At 57.9% G+C, this 13373-nt stretch overlaps 1 protein-coding gene across 1 annotated transcript in view; it reads left to right on the forward strand.

The window, feature by feature from the left end:
* TLX1 (T cell leukemia homeobox 1) overlaps positions 1-5016 on the forward strand; it is a 5375-nt gene extending 359 nt beyond the window's left edge. The window contains exons 2-4 of the mRNA XM_029916537.1: positions 1-310; positions 2362-2563; positions 4794-5016. The exon at positions 1-310 is cut by the window's left edge and continues 4 nt beyond it. Coding sequence (XP_029772397.1) covers positions 1-310; positions 2362-2563; positions 4794-5016 — 735 coding nt within the window. The remainder of the gene's footprint in view (positions 311-2361; positions 2564-4793) is intronic.
* Positions 5017-13373: the final 8357 nt, after the last annotated feature.

Below are 13373 nucleotides of genomic sequence, written 5' to 3' on the forward strand. Positions count from 1 at the left end.
GGCGGCGGCGCCTGCAGCATGGGCCCGCTGGCTGGCTCCTACAACGTGAACATGGCCTTGGCGGGCGGCCCCGGTCCGGGAGGCGGCGGCGGGGGCGGCGGCAGCGGCGGGGGGGCGCTGAGCGCTGCAGGGGTGATACGGGTGCCGGCGCATAGGCCGCTAGCTGGAGCGGTGGCCCACCCCCAGCCTCTGGCTACCGGCTTGCCCACCGTGCCCTCCGTGCCTGCGGTGCCGGGTGTCAACAACCTCACCGGCCTCACCTTCCCGTGGATGGAGAGTAACCGCAGATACACAAAGGACAGGTTCACAGGTGAGTCCGGCCCGCGCGCGCCCCGCCTGGCCGCGGCCCGGGCTCTGCGCTACCTTTCCCCTGCGCGCTGGCTCCCCGCAGCCCCCTCTACGCACCAGGTAGCCCAGCTCCCCTCGGTGCTTCCCCTGAGTTCAGCCACCCGCCACCTTTCCACCCTTGCGGAATCGCCATGCTCGAAGAGTTCTCCCAACCTGGGCCCCCTCTCCGTCCCTCCCGCAGGTCCCTTACTCAGAAAAGCTCTCCCTGATCCCCTCTCGGAGTCCCTGGGCTCAGTCTGGTGGAGGGAAGGGTGATAGCTTCGGGACTCTCTTTCGCCGGTATTTGGGGCTCAGGAATCTTGGAGAAAGGGGCCGGATGTGAACAAACTATTTCTTCTGTCCCGGCCGACGTTCTCTGGCAGAGGCGACGAGCCCTAGAATCAGACGCTAGGAAAGAACAGGTTCCCCACCTCTCGTCCCCTACACACACACACACACACACACACACACATGCACGCACACACACACTCAAACACACCACACACCCCACTTCACTTCGTGCTCCGAGCTGCAGTGTCCGTTGCGCTTGCCGGGCCCGGCAGAGGCCCCGAGCCTGAGTAAAGCAGCAGAGCTGGCGGGCCTTCTTTCCCGGCCTGCGGGCTTCGTCCAGGTTGGTGGTAGCGTGAGGCTGAGCCTCCCGGTTCATTTTCGTTCGGTCCCGGCATGGCGTCCTCCCCTCTGGGCCCAGCCCCGTTCCCTCCAGTGTGAATAATGCACCGGCCTGGCCGGCGATCGATCGGCGGCAGCCCAAGGACAACTCCTGGGACGATTACGCACTCCGCGGCGGCCCACTGCCGCCCTCTCCGCTGCCTGCGCCGCGCCTTCCTCCGCTCGCTCCGGGTCCCTCCGCTCTCGCTTCCGCTCCCGGCTCTCAGCTCTAGTTCACGCGCGAGCCCCTTTCTTCGGCCTCACTTCCCCCTACTCCTTAGCATTTCTAGGATCCGAGGCTAGGATCCTCGATCCTCTCGCTGAGCCCGGCTCCCAAACCCGCGGAGAAGTAGCCACGAGTTGAGCCTGGGCTCCCGGGCTGGGCCTCAGAGGCGGCTGGACGTGCGCGCCGCTGCCAATGACGGGGCGGAACTCCCATGTGGCCCGGGCTCCAGGGCCCAACGGTGGAAAGGAGATGGGGGGAGGGCGTCAGCAGAGGCAATACAGCCTTTCTGCCCTGGGCCTCCAGTAAGGACCCTGTACTCAAGGGACCACAGTGCCCCAACCTAAGTTCTTTCAGCCTGGGGAGGCAGAGCCTGCTGCCCATTCCACTCCCCCTGCCACCCAGGCCAGGCCAGTCTTGCAGGGCTCTGATGGGACCCTCAGCCTGGAATTCGCTGGTCTCGGGTCGCTGGTAAAAGGTATTTCACACAGGGCCTACCTAGGGGAGCCACTGCCCATCCTAATCTTGCTTCAGGCCTGAAGAAGGTTCTGAGGGAGTGAATGGCTGTCACCTTGTGTTGCCTTGTGTTGCTGTGTCCTATATGTGTCTGTGCGTGAGTCTGTCTGTGTGTCAGGCTGGATGTGTAGATAGATCATTTGCCTCTGTGGTATGTGATGTGTCCGTGTGTGTTGCTGTGTGATGGCGGCTCAGGTCAGGACCCAGGGTCCCCGCCTTGATCAAGCATGGCCTCTTACAGCTGGGCAGCTTCTCTGAGGCTGGAGGCCTGGAGTAGTGGGGGGCTGTGACATTTAGCTCTCCTCAGACGTGCCCCTCAAGGAGACAGGGGAGGCGACTGCGTTGTTTCTGGCTTGGGCACGAGGGAGCCCGGGGCTAAGGAGGCCTCCGTGGCGGCGGCGGCGGCGTCGGCCTGGCGGGCGGGAGGGGGCCGGTTCCCGCCGCGGGCTCGGAGCTGAGGGCTGACGGGAGGATCGCGGCCCTGCTCCTGGGGTCTGGCCTCTGCGCTCGCTGATCGCGGGGAGTCGGGCCTGGGACGCCTCCTGACGCTCTGCCGCTTGCCTCTGCCGTCTGTCTGTCTCCCGCTCCAGTGGCCCTCTCACCCTTCACTGTAACACGCCGTATAGGTCACCCCTATCAGAACCGGACGCCCCCCAAGAAGAAGAAGCCGCGCACGTCCTTCACGCGCCTGCAGATCTGCGAGCTGGAGAAGCGCTTCCACCGGCAGAAGTACCTGGCCTCGGCCGAGCGCGCCGCCCTGGCCAAGGCGCTCAAAATGACCGACGCGCAGGTCAAAACCTGGTTCCAGAACCGGCGGACGAAGTGGAGGTGAGCGCGCGGGCGGGCAGCTCTCAGCCCGGGGGTCTCTCCTGGGGCGCTCACGCCCCTTCCGCTCGCCGGCTTCTGCTCGGTTCCCTGCTAGGCTCGCCGGAAACCGGGAGCAACAGAGGCCGGTGGCCGCGGCGGGGCTGGGGAGCCCCGGCTCTGTTTTACCCGAGGCTTCTTAGCTTTCCGGCCGATACACTCAATGCCGGCTGGTCGCCGCTGCTGCTTGGGGGAACCCGCAGGACTAGCGCGCAGCCCTTGCAGTCAGGCCTTTGGGAATCGGTGAATCCTGGGGGACTTTTTGTTTGCGCAAAGTAGCGCTTCCAGAGTTGCCTCCTCCGTCCCGGGGACTGGAGATCGGATGGCCTACGCTTTGTTTCTGCGCCCCAGCCGGGGCTCCTGGTGGAGCTGCGGGCCCCAGAACGGGAGCCTGGGCCCCGCCGACTCCCTCCTCCCCGGACACTCCGCCAGGCCCTCTCAAAGCCACTCTCCCACCCTGGAAGAGGAAAATCAATCCGCGCCGGCTGCAGCGGGTTTTGGAGAGTCCCACTGAAAGGGGGATCAATTAGGAGCAGATGGGTGTGTGTGTTTGTGTGTGTGTGTGTGTGTGTGTGTGACACACACATTTACCCTTCTCCCGTCACACACCCACAACTACACTAAAATCCCCCACTCCCGCCATGCATACATATCTCCCTCCCTCTCTCTCTGTCTCTTTCTGTGTGTCTCTGTGTCTCTGTCTCTCTCAATGTCCCACACTCCTAGGCAGCCTTATTCACCGCAAGCACCGGAGCTTTCTCCAGCTGTACCCACTTGCACCCCTCCCGCACATCTGGCCCGCATACTTGGTTCCACAAGTTTGGTTCCAGAAGTTTCTTGCTAGCTCAGACCTCACTGGGGAGAGCTCAAGAGAGTCTGGGCAAGTCCCCTGCGCGGGCACCAGCTGGCAGAGTGGGCCTAGCGCTGGAGGAAGGAATTGGAGTTTCCTCTTTTCCTGCATGAATGCGAGGAATCTGTCCCCGGCCACAAAGGAAGCCACTGCCTCCGCGATGCTGCCCCCCCCCATTCCTATCGCTGGGAAGAAATGGGGGATACGGCTTCAAACCTTGGAAGCTGGTGAAAGAGGTTACTAGGGCTGGCAGAGTAGGGGTGTGGGCGCTAGTGTTCCCAAGGCCCCACCAGGGCTACAGCCTAGGCGAAGGGAGGGAGCAAGGTAGGCCCCTGGAAGACACGGGGGGCTCTGGGAATGAAGGAGAGTGGCAGGCAAAGAGAGGGGAAGGGGTAAACACCCTACCCCAGGGAGAAAAGGAAAAACCAGGCAGCTAGAAGAAGTCTTGTGGTAATAAAAGAAAGCGACGGATGACTAAACCTTCATTTTCGTTTCAAACAAATCCTCTTCAATCTGACAGAACGAAGGGGGTGGGGTGAGAGAAAACATGAGATAACGACACAAAGCCGAAAAGGAAGAGAAGGGGGCAGGCAGTTTGAAATGCTGGAAAGAAGGGGAAAGTGAGAGACAGAAAGAGCGCGGAGCTAAAGGCAGGAAGGGGCGGCGGGCAGGAGGCCGGCATCCACCGCTGGGAGAGGCCCTCGCCGGCTCGCGAGGCTTCATCGATCGCCTACAAATTGCTTCTGGAGGCCCCTGGGACTCCCATTAGGTCTGTCCACCTTAGAGACAGACGTTTGATCTCACTTGACGGGGTGGAGGGGAGGCATTAAATGGAATAAGTGAGTCATCGCCTCCCTGGACCGCCTCGGAGGAAAGCAGGGTCCGGCGGGAGTCCCGGCAGGGCACAGGGCTCGGCCCAGGAGGTAGGAAGCCTGCGAGAGGTTCGCAGAGAAAAGGAGGAGTAGGAGGTCTGGCAAGGCAGCTCGGACGTAATCCACTGGCTCTCGCCTCGGCCCTGGACTGGCGGGGAGGGTGAAGTGCCTCAGGCTTGGCATCGCAGAGCTGAGGAAAGGGGGGATGCCATCCTACCCCTGGCTAGTGGGAGACGGGGAGCCCCAGATGCTTGGGCCTGGTGGATTTCCCCCACGGCTCCCCTGGGATACCAGCCTGCGCTCCATTTACGTGTGGGGTTTCCAGTCTGTGTCTGAGTCAGGACCCTCAAGATTAGGGTGTGTGTTAAAGGGGCGCGAGCTGGAGTTGGGGCCTGTGAAGGGAACAGTGCACGTCCACGCTGTTTCCCGGGAGCGCACCCGAAGTGTCGGTAATGGCTTGTCCCCGGTGCAGGCGGCAGACCGCGGAGGAGCGTGAGGCTGAGAGGCAGCAGGCGAACCGCATTCTCCTGCAGCTGCAACAAGAGGCCTTCCAGAAGAGTCTGGCGCAGCCATTGCCCGCCGACCCGCTATGCGTGCACAACTCTTCACTCTTCGCCCTGCAGAACCTGCAGCCGTGGTCTGACGACTCCACCAAGATAACCAGCGTCACGTCTGTGGCGTCCGCCTGCGAGTGAGCCTGCCAGCTCTGCCGGGGAGAGCCCGGGTCCAGCCGCGGGGCTGGGAAGGCTGAGAGCCCGGACTCCCTCCCACCCGTCCTGCTTCAGACCGCGGGCAGGAGGGGAACGCGGTGCCCCTTGTCACTGCCGGTGGAGTTCCTGCCAACGCTGTTTTCTCTTTGGTGGGAAAACAAAAACAAAAACAAAAAGAGCTCCAGAGACAGGGACACGCGACCTCCTTCCAGACGCCTAAGTGATCCCAGCGCCCGCTGGAACTGTTCAAAGTCCTCTCCGTTTACGTCTATTTTCTTCTATTCTGATTTTTAACGTGGGACTGAGAGAGGCAGAGGACATCGGGGAATAAGAGTTTTGGGGGGCCTCAGAGGACAGCAGGAGCTGTCATTTGAACTTGCTTTGGGGAGAGGCCCTCTGTATTCCACTCCCCATCAAACCTGGACGTCCACAGGCCCACGCAGAGGTGACTTCACAGCCCCTCCTGGTGTCACCCAGAGGCAAATGTAGAGGACCTATGTCAGAGTGTCAGGCACACATAGGGCCATCGCCTTCACACCCTTGACGCTCACTATCAGGCATAAGCTAGGGGTGACCCAGCTTCATTGTGAACAGCATGGCACTTCTCACAAACACAAGGCTACGGCCACACTGTGACACACTGTCCCACACACAACGGCGTCACGTCCCGCCAGGCCCCCGTCACACATCCTAGCCACACCCAGGTACACAAAGGCAGTTTTTCCGCACAAACTCAGCCTACTCTCCAGATCCTGTTCCTAGGGGGAGCTTAAGTTATGCACTTATAAGGTGTTTTCTGTGTAACCATTTTATAAAGTGCTTGTGTAATTTATGTGAAAAAAAAAATAAAATCCTCCAGATCCGGAGTCAGGGCTGCCTGCTCCTTGCTGAACCCAGCACCTTGGGTTTGGTGTGAAATGGTGCCACAGGAGCTGCTGTGGTGTCTGGGCATAAGGGACATCTGGGGGCCAGGACCAGCAGGCTCTGGAGAGAGGGACGGAGGGGGACAAACAGAGAGAAACAGACCTGAGGAAAAGAAGGAGTGCCAGGCTCCCCTGGGGCAGCTGAGGAGAAGATATACTGTTTTTCAGTGTGAGAGTTGTGGGTGTGCATTGTGTGTTTGTGATGGTGTGGGCCTTCAGGGTGTTACTGATAATGAATGTAATAGTGTTTAAGTGGGTCATTGTGTTTGCAATTACTGTAAGTGCTTGTATCTGCTTAAGTTGCAAATCGAAACTATCATTGCACATTTGAACTTGCAGTGGTACGTGTGACCAAGTGTGAATGTGATTGTGTCTTTTTGGGTCATTGCAATCACACACCCATATTTGTGACTGTATATGGATCCTGGGTTAGTGTGTATGAAAGTACATATTGGTTTCTCCTCGTGAATTTCTTTTTGTGTTAAATGTGTGAATGTTTGTAATTGAATTATCTGTACGAATATACTTGCGTGTGATGTGTAATCATGTGTGACACGTAGCATATATGAGATGTGTATTTTACTATATATACTTGTGTGTGACAGTATGTAGAGCGGGGATGAATTAGGGGAGAGTGTGGATCATTGTAGGTGACTGTTCCTGTCGGTGAGTGTGTGTGGTTGGTTGTGATTGAGTGGGTATAGTTGTGTACTGCTGGTATGTGTGTGGGGAGCGGTACTAACATCTGCTAGGAGTTTCAGGGTTCCCAGGCCCTTACTCAGCAAGCACAGTGGAGCACAGTGAGTCAGTAATTTGGTGGTTCCGGATTTCCATTTCCGGATTTCTCCTGGCCAGGTGCTGGGTGTTTCAGTTGGTGCAGGCAGGAGGCTGGCGCCAGACCCAGTGTTGTGGCCAGAACCTTTTTCCCCAAGAAGAACACTGCCAGTCAGGGCCCTGCCTGGTCACCCAAAAGGGCCTGGTGCTCTAAGTAGGACTTCACAGCTCCCAGGACTAGTCTGGCCTAGTGGAGATCTGAATAAGTGACTCCCGAGGGACCTTCAGGGAGGCCCCACACCCACTTCAGCCAGGACAGTAGCCAGAGTACACAACACTCCCTGTAACATCCAGTCCCTCGCCTATTAGGCCCAATCTCAGGTGCACAAAACTGGCTTGTTTTTCTGACAGAAGCTAGGTGGTGGAGGGTCTGAGGACATGCGGTCCTGGGGGAATTAAGTGCGGAGCTAGGCTCTTTCTTTGGGATGTGAGTGTGAGAGAACTTTGTGGCTAGTTGCGCCAAGTGGTGTGGGTCTTATTCATGTATATAGAGCTGAGTACCTAGAGGGGCTGGGGAATCACAGAACCATCAGACACTGTCCTTCACCCCTGCCCAGGCACCACCCCGGACCTGCCATGCCACAGGGGGACAAAGCACAGAGGCCTCCCACCCTAGGAGGCCCAAAGAGAAATTTGACTGGGTGGACAGTGCTCATCCACCCCTCATCTGTGGCCGCCTTGGAGCCTGATCTCCTCAGAAGATTCTGGGTCCAAAGGACTAAGGCTGGCCTTCCCGCCCCCGCCCCCAGGCCCTTTTGGGTGACCAGGCAGGACCCTGACAGGCATGTTCTTCTTGGGGAAAAAGGTTCTGGCCACAACACTGTGTCTGGCGCCAGCCTCCTGCCTGCACCAACTGAAACACCCAGCACCTGGCCAGGAGAAATCTGGAAATGGAAATCCGGAACCACCAAATTCGTTTCCTTCTGCCTGGGCAGGTCTGGCTGATCCCTCCTCTCCTACTCGGACAGGAGCCGCCAGGCCCCTACCTTCTCGGTTTGGCACGATATCTTCTCCATTTGCGTCCTTAAGACGCACCTCCAGTGCCCCTTCCCTCCCCTGCTGTCAGATTCCAGAGTCTGAACCACAGTGGAGACTGTGGCCTTCCTCCCATCTCCCAACCCCGGGGACCCCCTCGAGAGAGGCTGCTGGCCCTGGAGGCTACCGGATGTTTTCTGGCCACAGACTGTCCAGCTGAGGCAGGAGTGAGGAGCCGCTGCCTGTCACAAACGCAACCCCTGAACAGACTCCAAAATCCAGGTTCTTCCCCCAACCCCTCGCCCCCTTTTACAAAACAAACTCAGTGCAAAATTAGGCATTATGCACCCCTCCCCGAAATACCTCCTCCCTCCCTGATCTTCGCAAACAGCTAGGGTTCACACTCATAACCACGCGCATTTGCCTCCTCCGCCCCACTGCTCTCGGGCCCCGTCCCGCTTGTCGGGGACTCGCGGGGAGGCGGCCGTCCCACACGCGGGGCTCCCGGCCCCGGAGGCCCCGGCCCTGCGCGCCAGCTCCCGGGGTGCGCGTCGGCTCTCAGCGCTCGAGGGCTGCTGGAAGCCGGGGTCGCCCGCTCTCCAGGGGCCCCTCCCAGGCGCCTAGGCCGTCCGGAGAGGCGCCCCCGGGGAGCCAGACTCCCCCGGGCGCCGGGGCCCAGGGGCCGCGCAAGACTGCCCCGTTTTCGCCGGGAATTCGTTGGGACCGAATCTCCGGCGAATCCCGCGTCCGCCGAGGGCCGCGGCGGCGGGGAAAGGCCAGGGTGGCCAGGGCGGCGCGGGGCCTCCGGTGGCAGCTGAACCCGCACACCCTGTCCCGAGGGGTGGGGGGCGGAGGCTGGTGGAGAGGGGGCTGCGCGGGTCACAGTCTGGGCCAAAGACCCGCAGCAGAAAAGCTCACGACTCCCAGCCTGTCCCCACGCCAGCCGGAAATGATCGTCTCTGTTCAAAAAATAGAAATGGAACTCAGTGTCCGAACAACTGTGAAGAGAGGCACGGAAAGAGAAGAGGAATGAACGAACCTGCCTGAGCGGAAAGATCGGCTTCCTTCCTTGGCTTGAGTGAGCTGACTGCCTTCCCTGACCAAATTCCGCGGGCGAGTGAGCCCTGAGCGCCGGCTCAGACCAGGCGCAGCCCAGCGGGGTGGCTGAGTGGGTGGTGGCCCGTGGGGCCCAGAAACGCAGGCAGGGCTGGGGTCCTAGAGGCCCGTGTTGTGCCGCCGGTGGTACACAGAGAATCTGGCTCAACCTGTTAACTATAATAGCGGCTTTGTGCCGATCTGTGCTTGGGGGCTGTGTGGGCACGGCCTGAGCACTGCCTTGTGACGCCCCTGCTGTGGTGGCAGGTGTGGGGTTTGCCCTGGGCCCAGGACTCACATGGGCATCCTGTTTATGGTGTGCTGGCAGGTGGGCAAGGTGTTTCTAGGTGTGTGAAACTGCTGTGCAGAGCTGGAGCAGTTGGGAATCAGAGGCGACGCTCGAGAGGTGTGGAGCTGGGGCCCTGGGGCTGTCTTGAGGGCCCCTCGGGCCAGATGCGGGAGGAAACTCATTCTCTCAAGCTCTCCCGGAAAACCCATCTTCACACACTACTTACTCCCACGCAGCCCTTGGAGTCTGGCTCCCTAATCAGCTCAGAGTTTGGAGCTCCACAGCCAGGCTGCTGCCCTGGCAACTAAATTGAGTCACTTCTGCTTTTCCCGCATGGCTCGAATTCTTTGCCCAATGCCAGCCCAGGGAGGCCCCTGGCACCACTCCCCTGCACCCACGCCTGGCCTCCTTATCCTGGGGAGCCCGATGAAACAAGCTGGGCGAGGGCTAGAGCCGGTTCAGATTTTCCAAGGAAATCAGAGCAGAATCTTTAGATGGTGTGTTCCATAGAGATAGAGAAGGTGGTGGGTGAGCGGAGGCAGCGGTGGGGTGCTCGTGTTGGGCGGTGGGGTGCCTACAAACTCACATCTCCTCGGTCACAGCCTCTGTCGCTGTGGATAACCTCACATACCTCCTCCCAATGTGCGACCACCGCGGGGGGGCGGTGCGATGTTGCACCACGGGAGGGAGCTACAGGTGTGTGGGAGTGCTGGGCACGCACACGACACGTACACTCTCTAGTGCTGGCATTCTTAGTTCCCTCAAACTCACGCCCGTCCAGGCCCCAAGAAGCTCCGACCCGCGGTTACCACCCCCCTCCCCACCTCGCCAAGGGCACTCCCCTTCCCCACCCCTCCTCCCGCTGCCCGGAGTGGGGAGGACCTAAATATCCGCCACTTGGGGGTGGGGATTTCCTAGGCCCGCGCTTCCGCCGCCCGCCCTGGGACTCCTGCCGGTGACGGCACCCCAAGCGCTTAGGCTGGGCTTGGGGGCGGCGGGCCGCCCGGGATTCCAGCCGAGGACCCTAGCCAGGACCCTAGCCAGGCTCAGAAGGTCCAGCGGTCGCCGCTGCCTCCCTGAAGCCTATGGAAATCCAGCCTCCTTTTGTGTGCAAGAAGGTTGTTGAGGGCTGGGGGACGTAGGGGGCGCAAGGCCCCCACTGCTGCGTGTCACCCTATGGAGGGCTTTGGCGGGAGCTGCTCCTTCCCCTTCAGGTTTTCAGCCCTTTAGTCACAAAGCCCACATATCTTCGGTTCCTGCGGGAGGAGTCGCAAGACCCAAAAGCTGGAGGCGGCGGCGACTCAGCAGCCGCCCAGAAGTGAGAGCGGGACCGAGGCTCCAACACAGAAACGCAGGACAAGTGAGTTCCGGACGCCCTCTAGGGGCCGCGCGAGGAGAGGCGCTTTGAGCCAGGGCCCTGGAAGCCAGCCCACCATCTGAGAGACCCTTGGGAGTGCTGGGGCGGTTGCCCCCGCCCTTATAATAGTGTAACGATAATAATATTAATAACCAACAATGTGGAGTGATTGCTCTGTTCAAGGCACTGAACTGGTTTTTAAAAGTACTAGTACATCGCTAACAACCACCCTATGAGGTATGTGGTATTTCATCTCACTTTACAGACAAGGATAATGGAAGTCCAGAGAGGTTAAGCAACTTGCCTGAGAGCACGAAGTTGCTAAATGAGGCCAATATCCCAAAGCAGGGTCTGACTCTAGAGCCAGGGTCTTTGGGAGGGACGGCTGAGTCCAGGAGAGAGTTGGATTTGGGGAGAAATGGAGGTGAGACCCCCATCAGCCTCCTCAAGGTATTTCTCATATTGTGGAAGGAGGGAGCCCTTGGCCCAGAGGTCTCCGGGGATGTTGCCTCCTTGGGCTCTGGAAAAATCACCTCCAATCCACTCCAGTCCGCTGGGCCTCCTCTGTCTCCGACTGTTCCCCTCACCTTTCTAGGACCCATCCCAGAGCACTGCCAGGCCTGCGAGACCTCCTCCTCCTTCTTCCCCATACTTAGCCAGCACCCACTCTCTGGGCCCTCCCAGCCTGGGCTTGCCTCCTTCCAGGAGCCCTCTGGGATTGGAAGGAAGTTCTCCGCACTTCTACCCCCCTCCCCTCTTCTGAGTCAGGGGGTGGTGGGAGGACTCAAACAGGTAGAAAATTAAAAATAGAAGCAAATGAATCACCCTTTTTTAGACAAAGGAATGGAGAACCAGGGAGGAAAATCCCTTCTCTCCTTTTACACCTGCTCTATACAAAGCCTATAATTCTGGGTTGGAGAACAGGCTGGGGTGGGTAGGAGGGTACTGCCTGAAGTTCAGAGAAGGGGTTATTTTGACCATTTAGACATCCAGACAGAATATGAAAAGAAAAGAGAGCACAACCTTCCCTTCTTTGTTGTAGGGCGGGGAGTGTAGGGGAGTGTCGCTGGGGAGGTTCCTTTATATACATTATAAGGTATATTCATTTAAGTAAGTTCCACACTCAACATTGGGGCCTGAACCCATGACCCTGAGATCAAGAGTTGCATGCTCTGCTATTGAACCAGCCAGGGGCCTTTCTTTCTTTTTCTTTTATTTCCTTTCCTTTCCTTCCTTTCTTTCTTTGTCTTTCTTTCTTTCCTACCTTCCTTCCTTCCTTTCTCTTTCTTTTATTTTTTAAGCTTTATGCCAAACATAGGAAGGTATATTTTATATATAAGTAGCTCCTGGCAGTGACTTAAGCTTGAAGATGTTGGAATCACCTGGGGATCTTGTTAAAATGCAGATTCTCATTTATTACATCTGGGGTGGGTCTGCATTGTGAGGTTAGAACAAACTTCATACGTTGCTGATGCTGCTTAGGGGACCAAAATCCTAAACTACCGCTCTTTGAGATCTAATCCTGGGTTCTCAAACTTGCCTGTCACATATGGCCTGCAGCCTTATTTTATTGCCCAAGAGCATTCTTCCACTTTATTTAAAGAAATGAAATATATAGACACAATGGATAACCCTTCTGATATGTTTTAAAATGCACTCTCCCCTCTGCCACAGGCCAAACCACTCCTTGTTATCCTATGTCCTGCTCCTTTTCTGTCACCTACCAGGGCCCCTCTGAGCCCCATTTCATCTCCATCTGCACCTGCCCCTCTTTCTAAAATCCTCATTCACACCTAGGTGGCTGCCGAAGTGGCTTTGGAGATCAGCCTAGGTTTTGAGCTCAGCTTCTCTGCTTTCTAACCCCGGGCAAGTAAATTAAATTTTAGGAGCCTACCATTTCCTTGGCCAAATTATAGGGGCACCCCTTCCCCTGATTACCTAAGGGATTAAGGAGATAACTCAAATAAAAATGCCTGGCTCTTTGTAGGTGCTCCTGGAAAGGTGCAGGGCACCCCAGGGTGGCTTGACCTGATTTTTCTACCCACCAGGCAGGGTGTAGGCGGTAGGAAGCAGATCCTACAAACTGCAGTCCCTGCCCTCCCCACCTCATTCTCAGGCCCTTGATTTGCTGGAGAAAGTAGAGTGGTGGCCCTACAGGGTGCTCAGAAGGTAGACTATTGTGTATTAGGTGCTTTATCCACCCCTCCTCTGAGCAAGGAGCAGATTAGCGAGTCCCTGCTTTCACTGGGCCCAACGGCAGCAGGTCCGTGGGGCAGGTGGGTGGGGAAAGAGCTGGTATTGACCCTGCCAGACTGGGTGGAGACTGGAGGGAGAGAACCTCAGCAAAGACCTACCCAACCCTGGAGCTCTCCCCACCTCCAGGCGCCTGGCAGAGATGGGGTCATTGCAGAGGTCTTACTGGTCCCCTCACACACCCCTCGGAAGGTGTGCACAGGCACACAGTGTCACTCTGTAGGTGTCAGGCTAAGACTGGGTGTCCACAAAGGGCAATAGCCCTGTTGTGTGTCTAGACATTTACCTTCTTGTTCCCACAGATGTCTTGGTTACACACCAGCTGTAGCCCCAGATCTCACCCTCCAGTCTAGGGAGATGCAGAGTGGCATGCACTCACCCAGCTGTTCCCAGGTGGCCAACGAGGTGTGGGGGCACAAGTTTATAGGAGGACGCCTAAGAGGCCCTCACGGGGCCTTTCACCACCACCAGTTACTTGTCATCAGGGGAAAACCAGCTCCATCGCGTTGGCACACTTGTTCAGGGGTGTGGGCCTGCAAGCACACACTCAGTCATATGCTTGTTTATTTTATTTATTTATTTATTTATTTATTTATTTATTTATTTATTTATTTTT

This window comes from Suricata suricatta, chromosome 2 (genome assembly GCF_006229205.1).
Source record: "Suricata suricatta isolate VVHF042 chromosome 2, meerkat_22Aug2017_6uvM2_HiC, whole genome shotgun sequence".
Lineage (NCBI taxonomy): Eukaryota > Metazoa > Chordata > Mammalia > Carnivora > Herpestidae > Suricata > Suricata suricatta.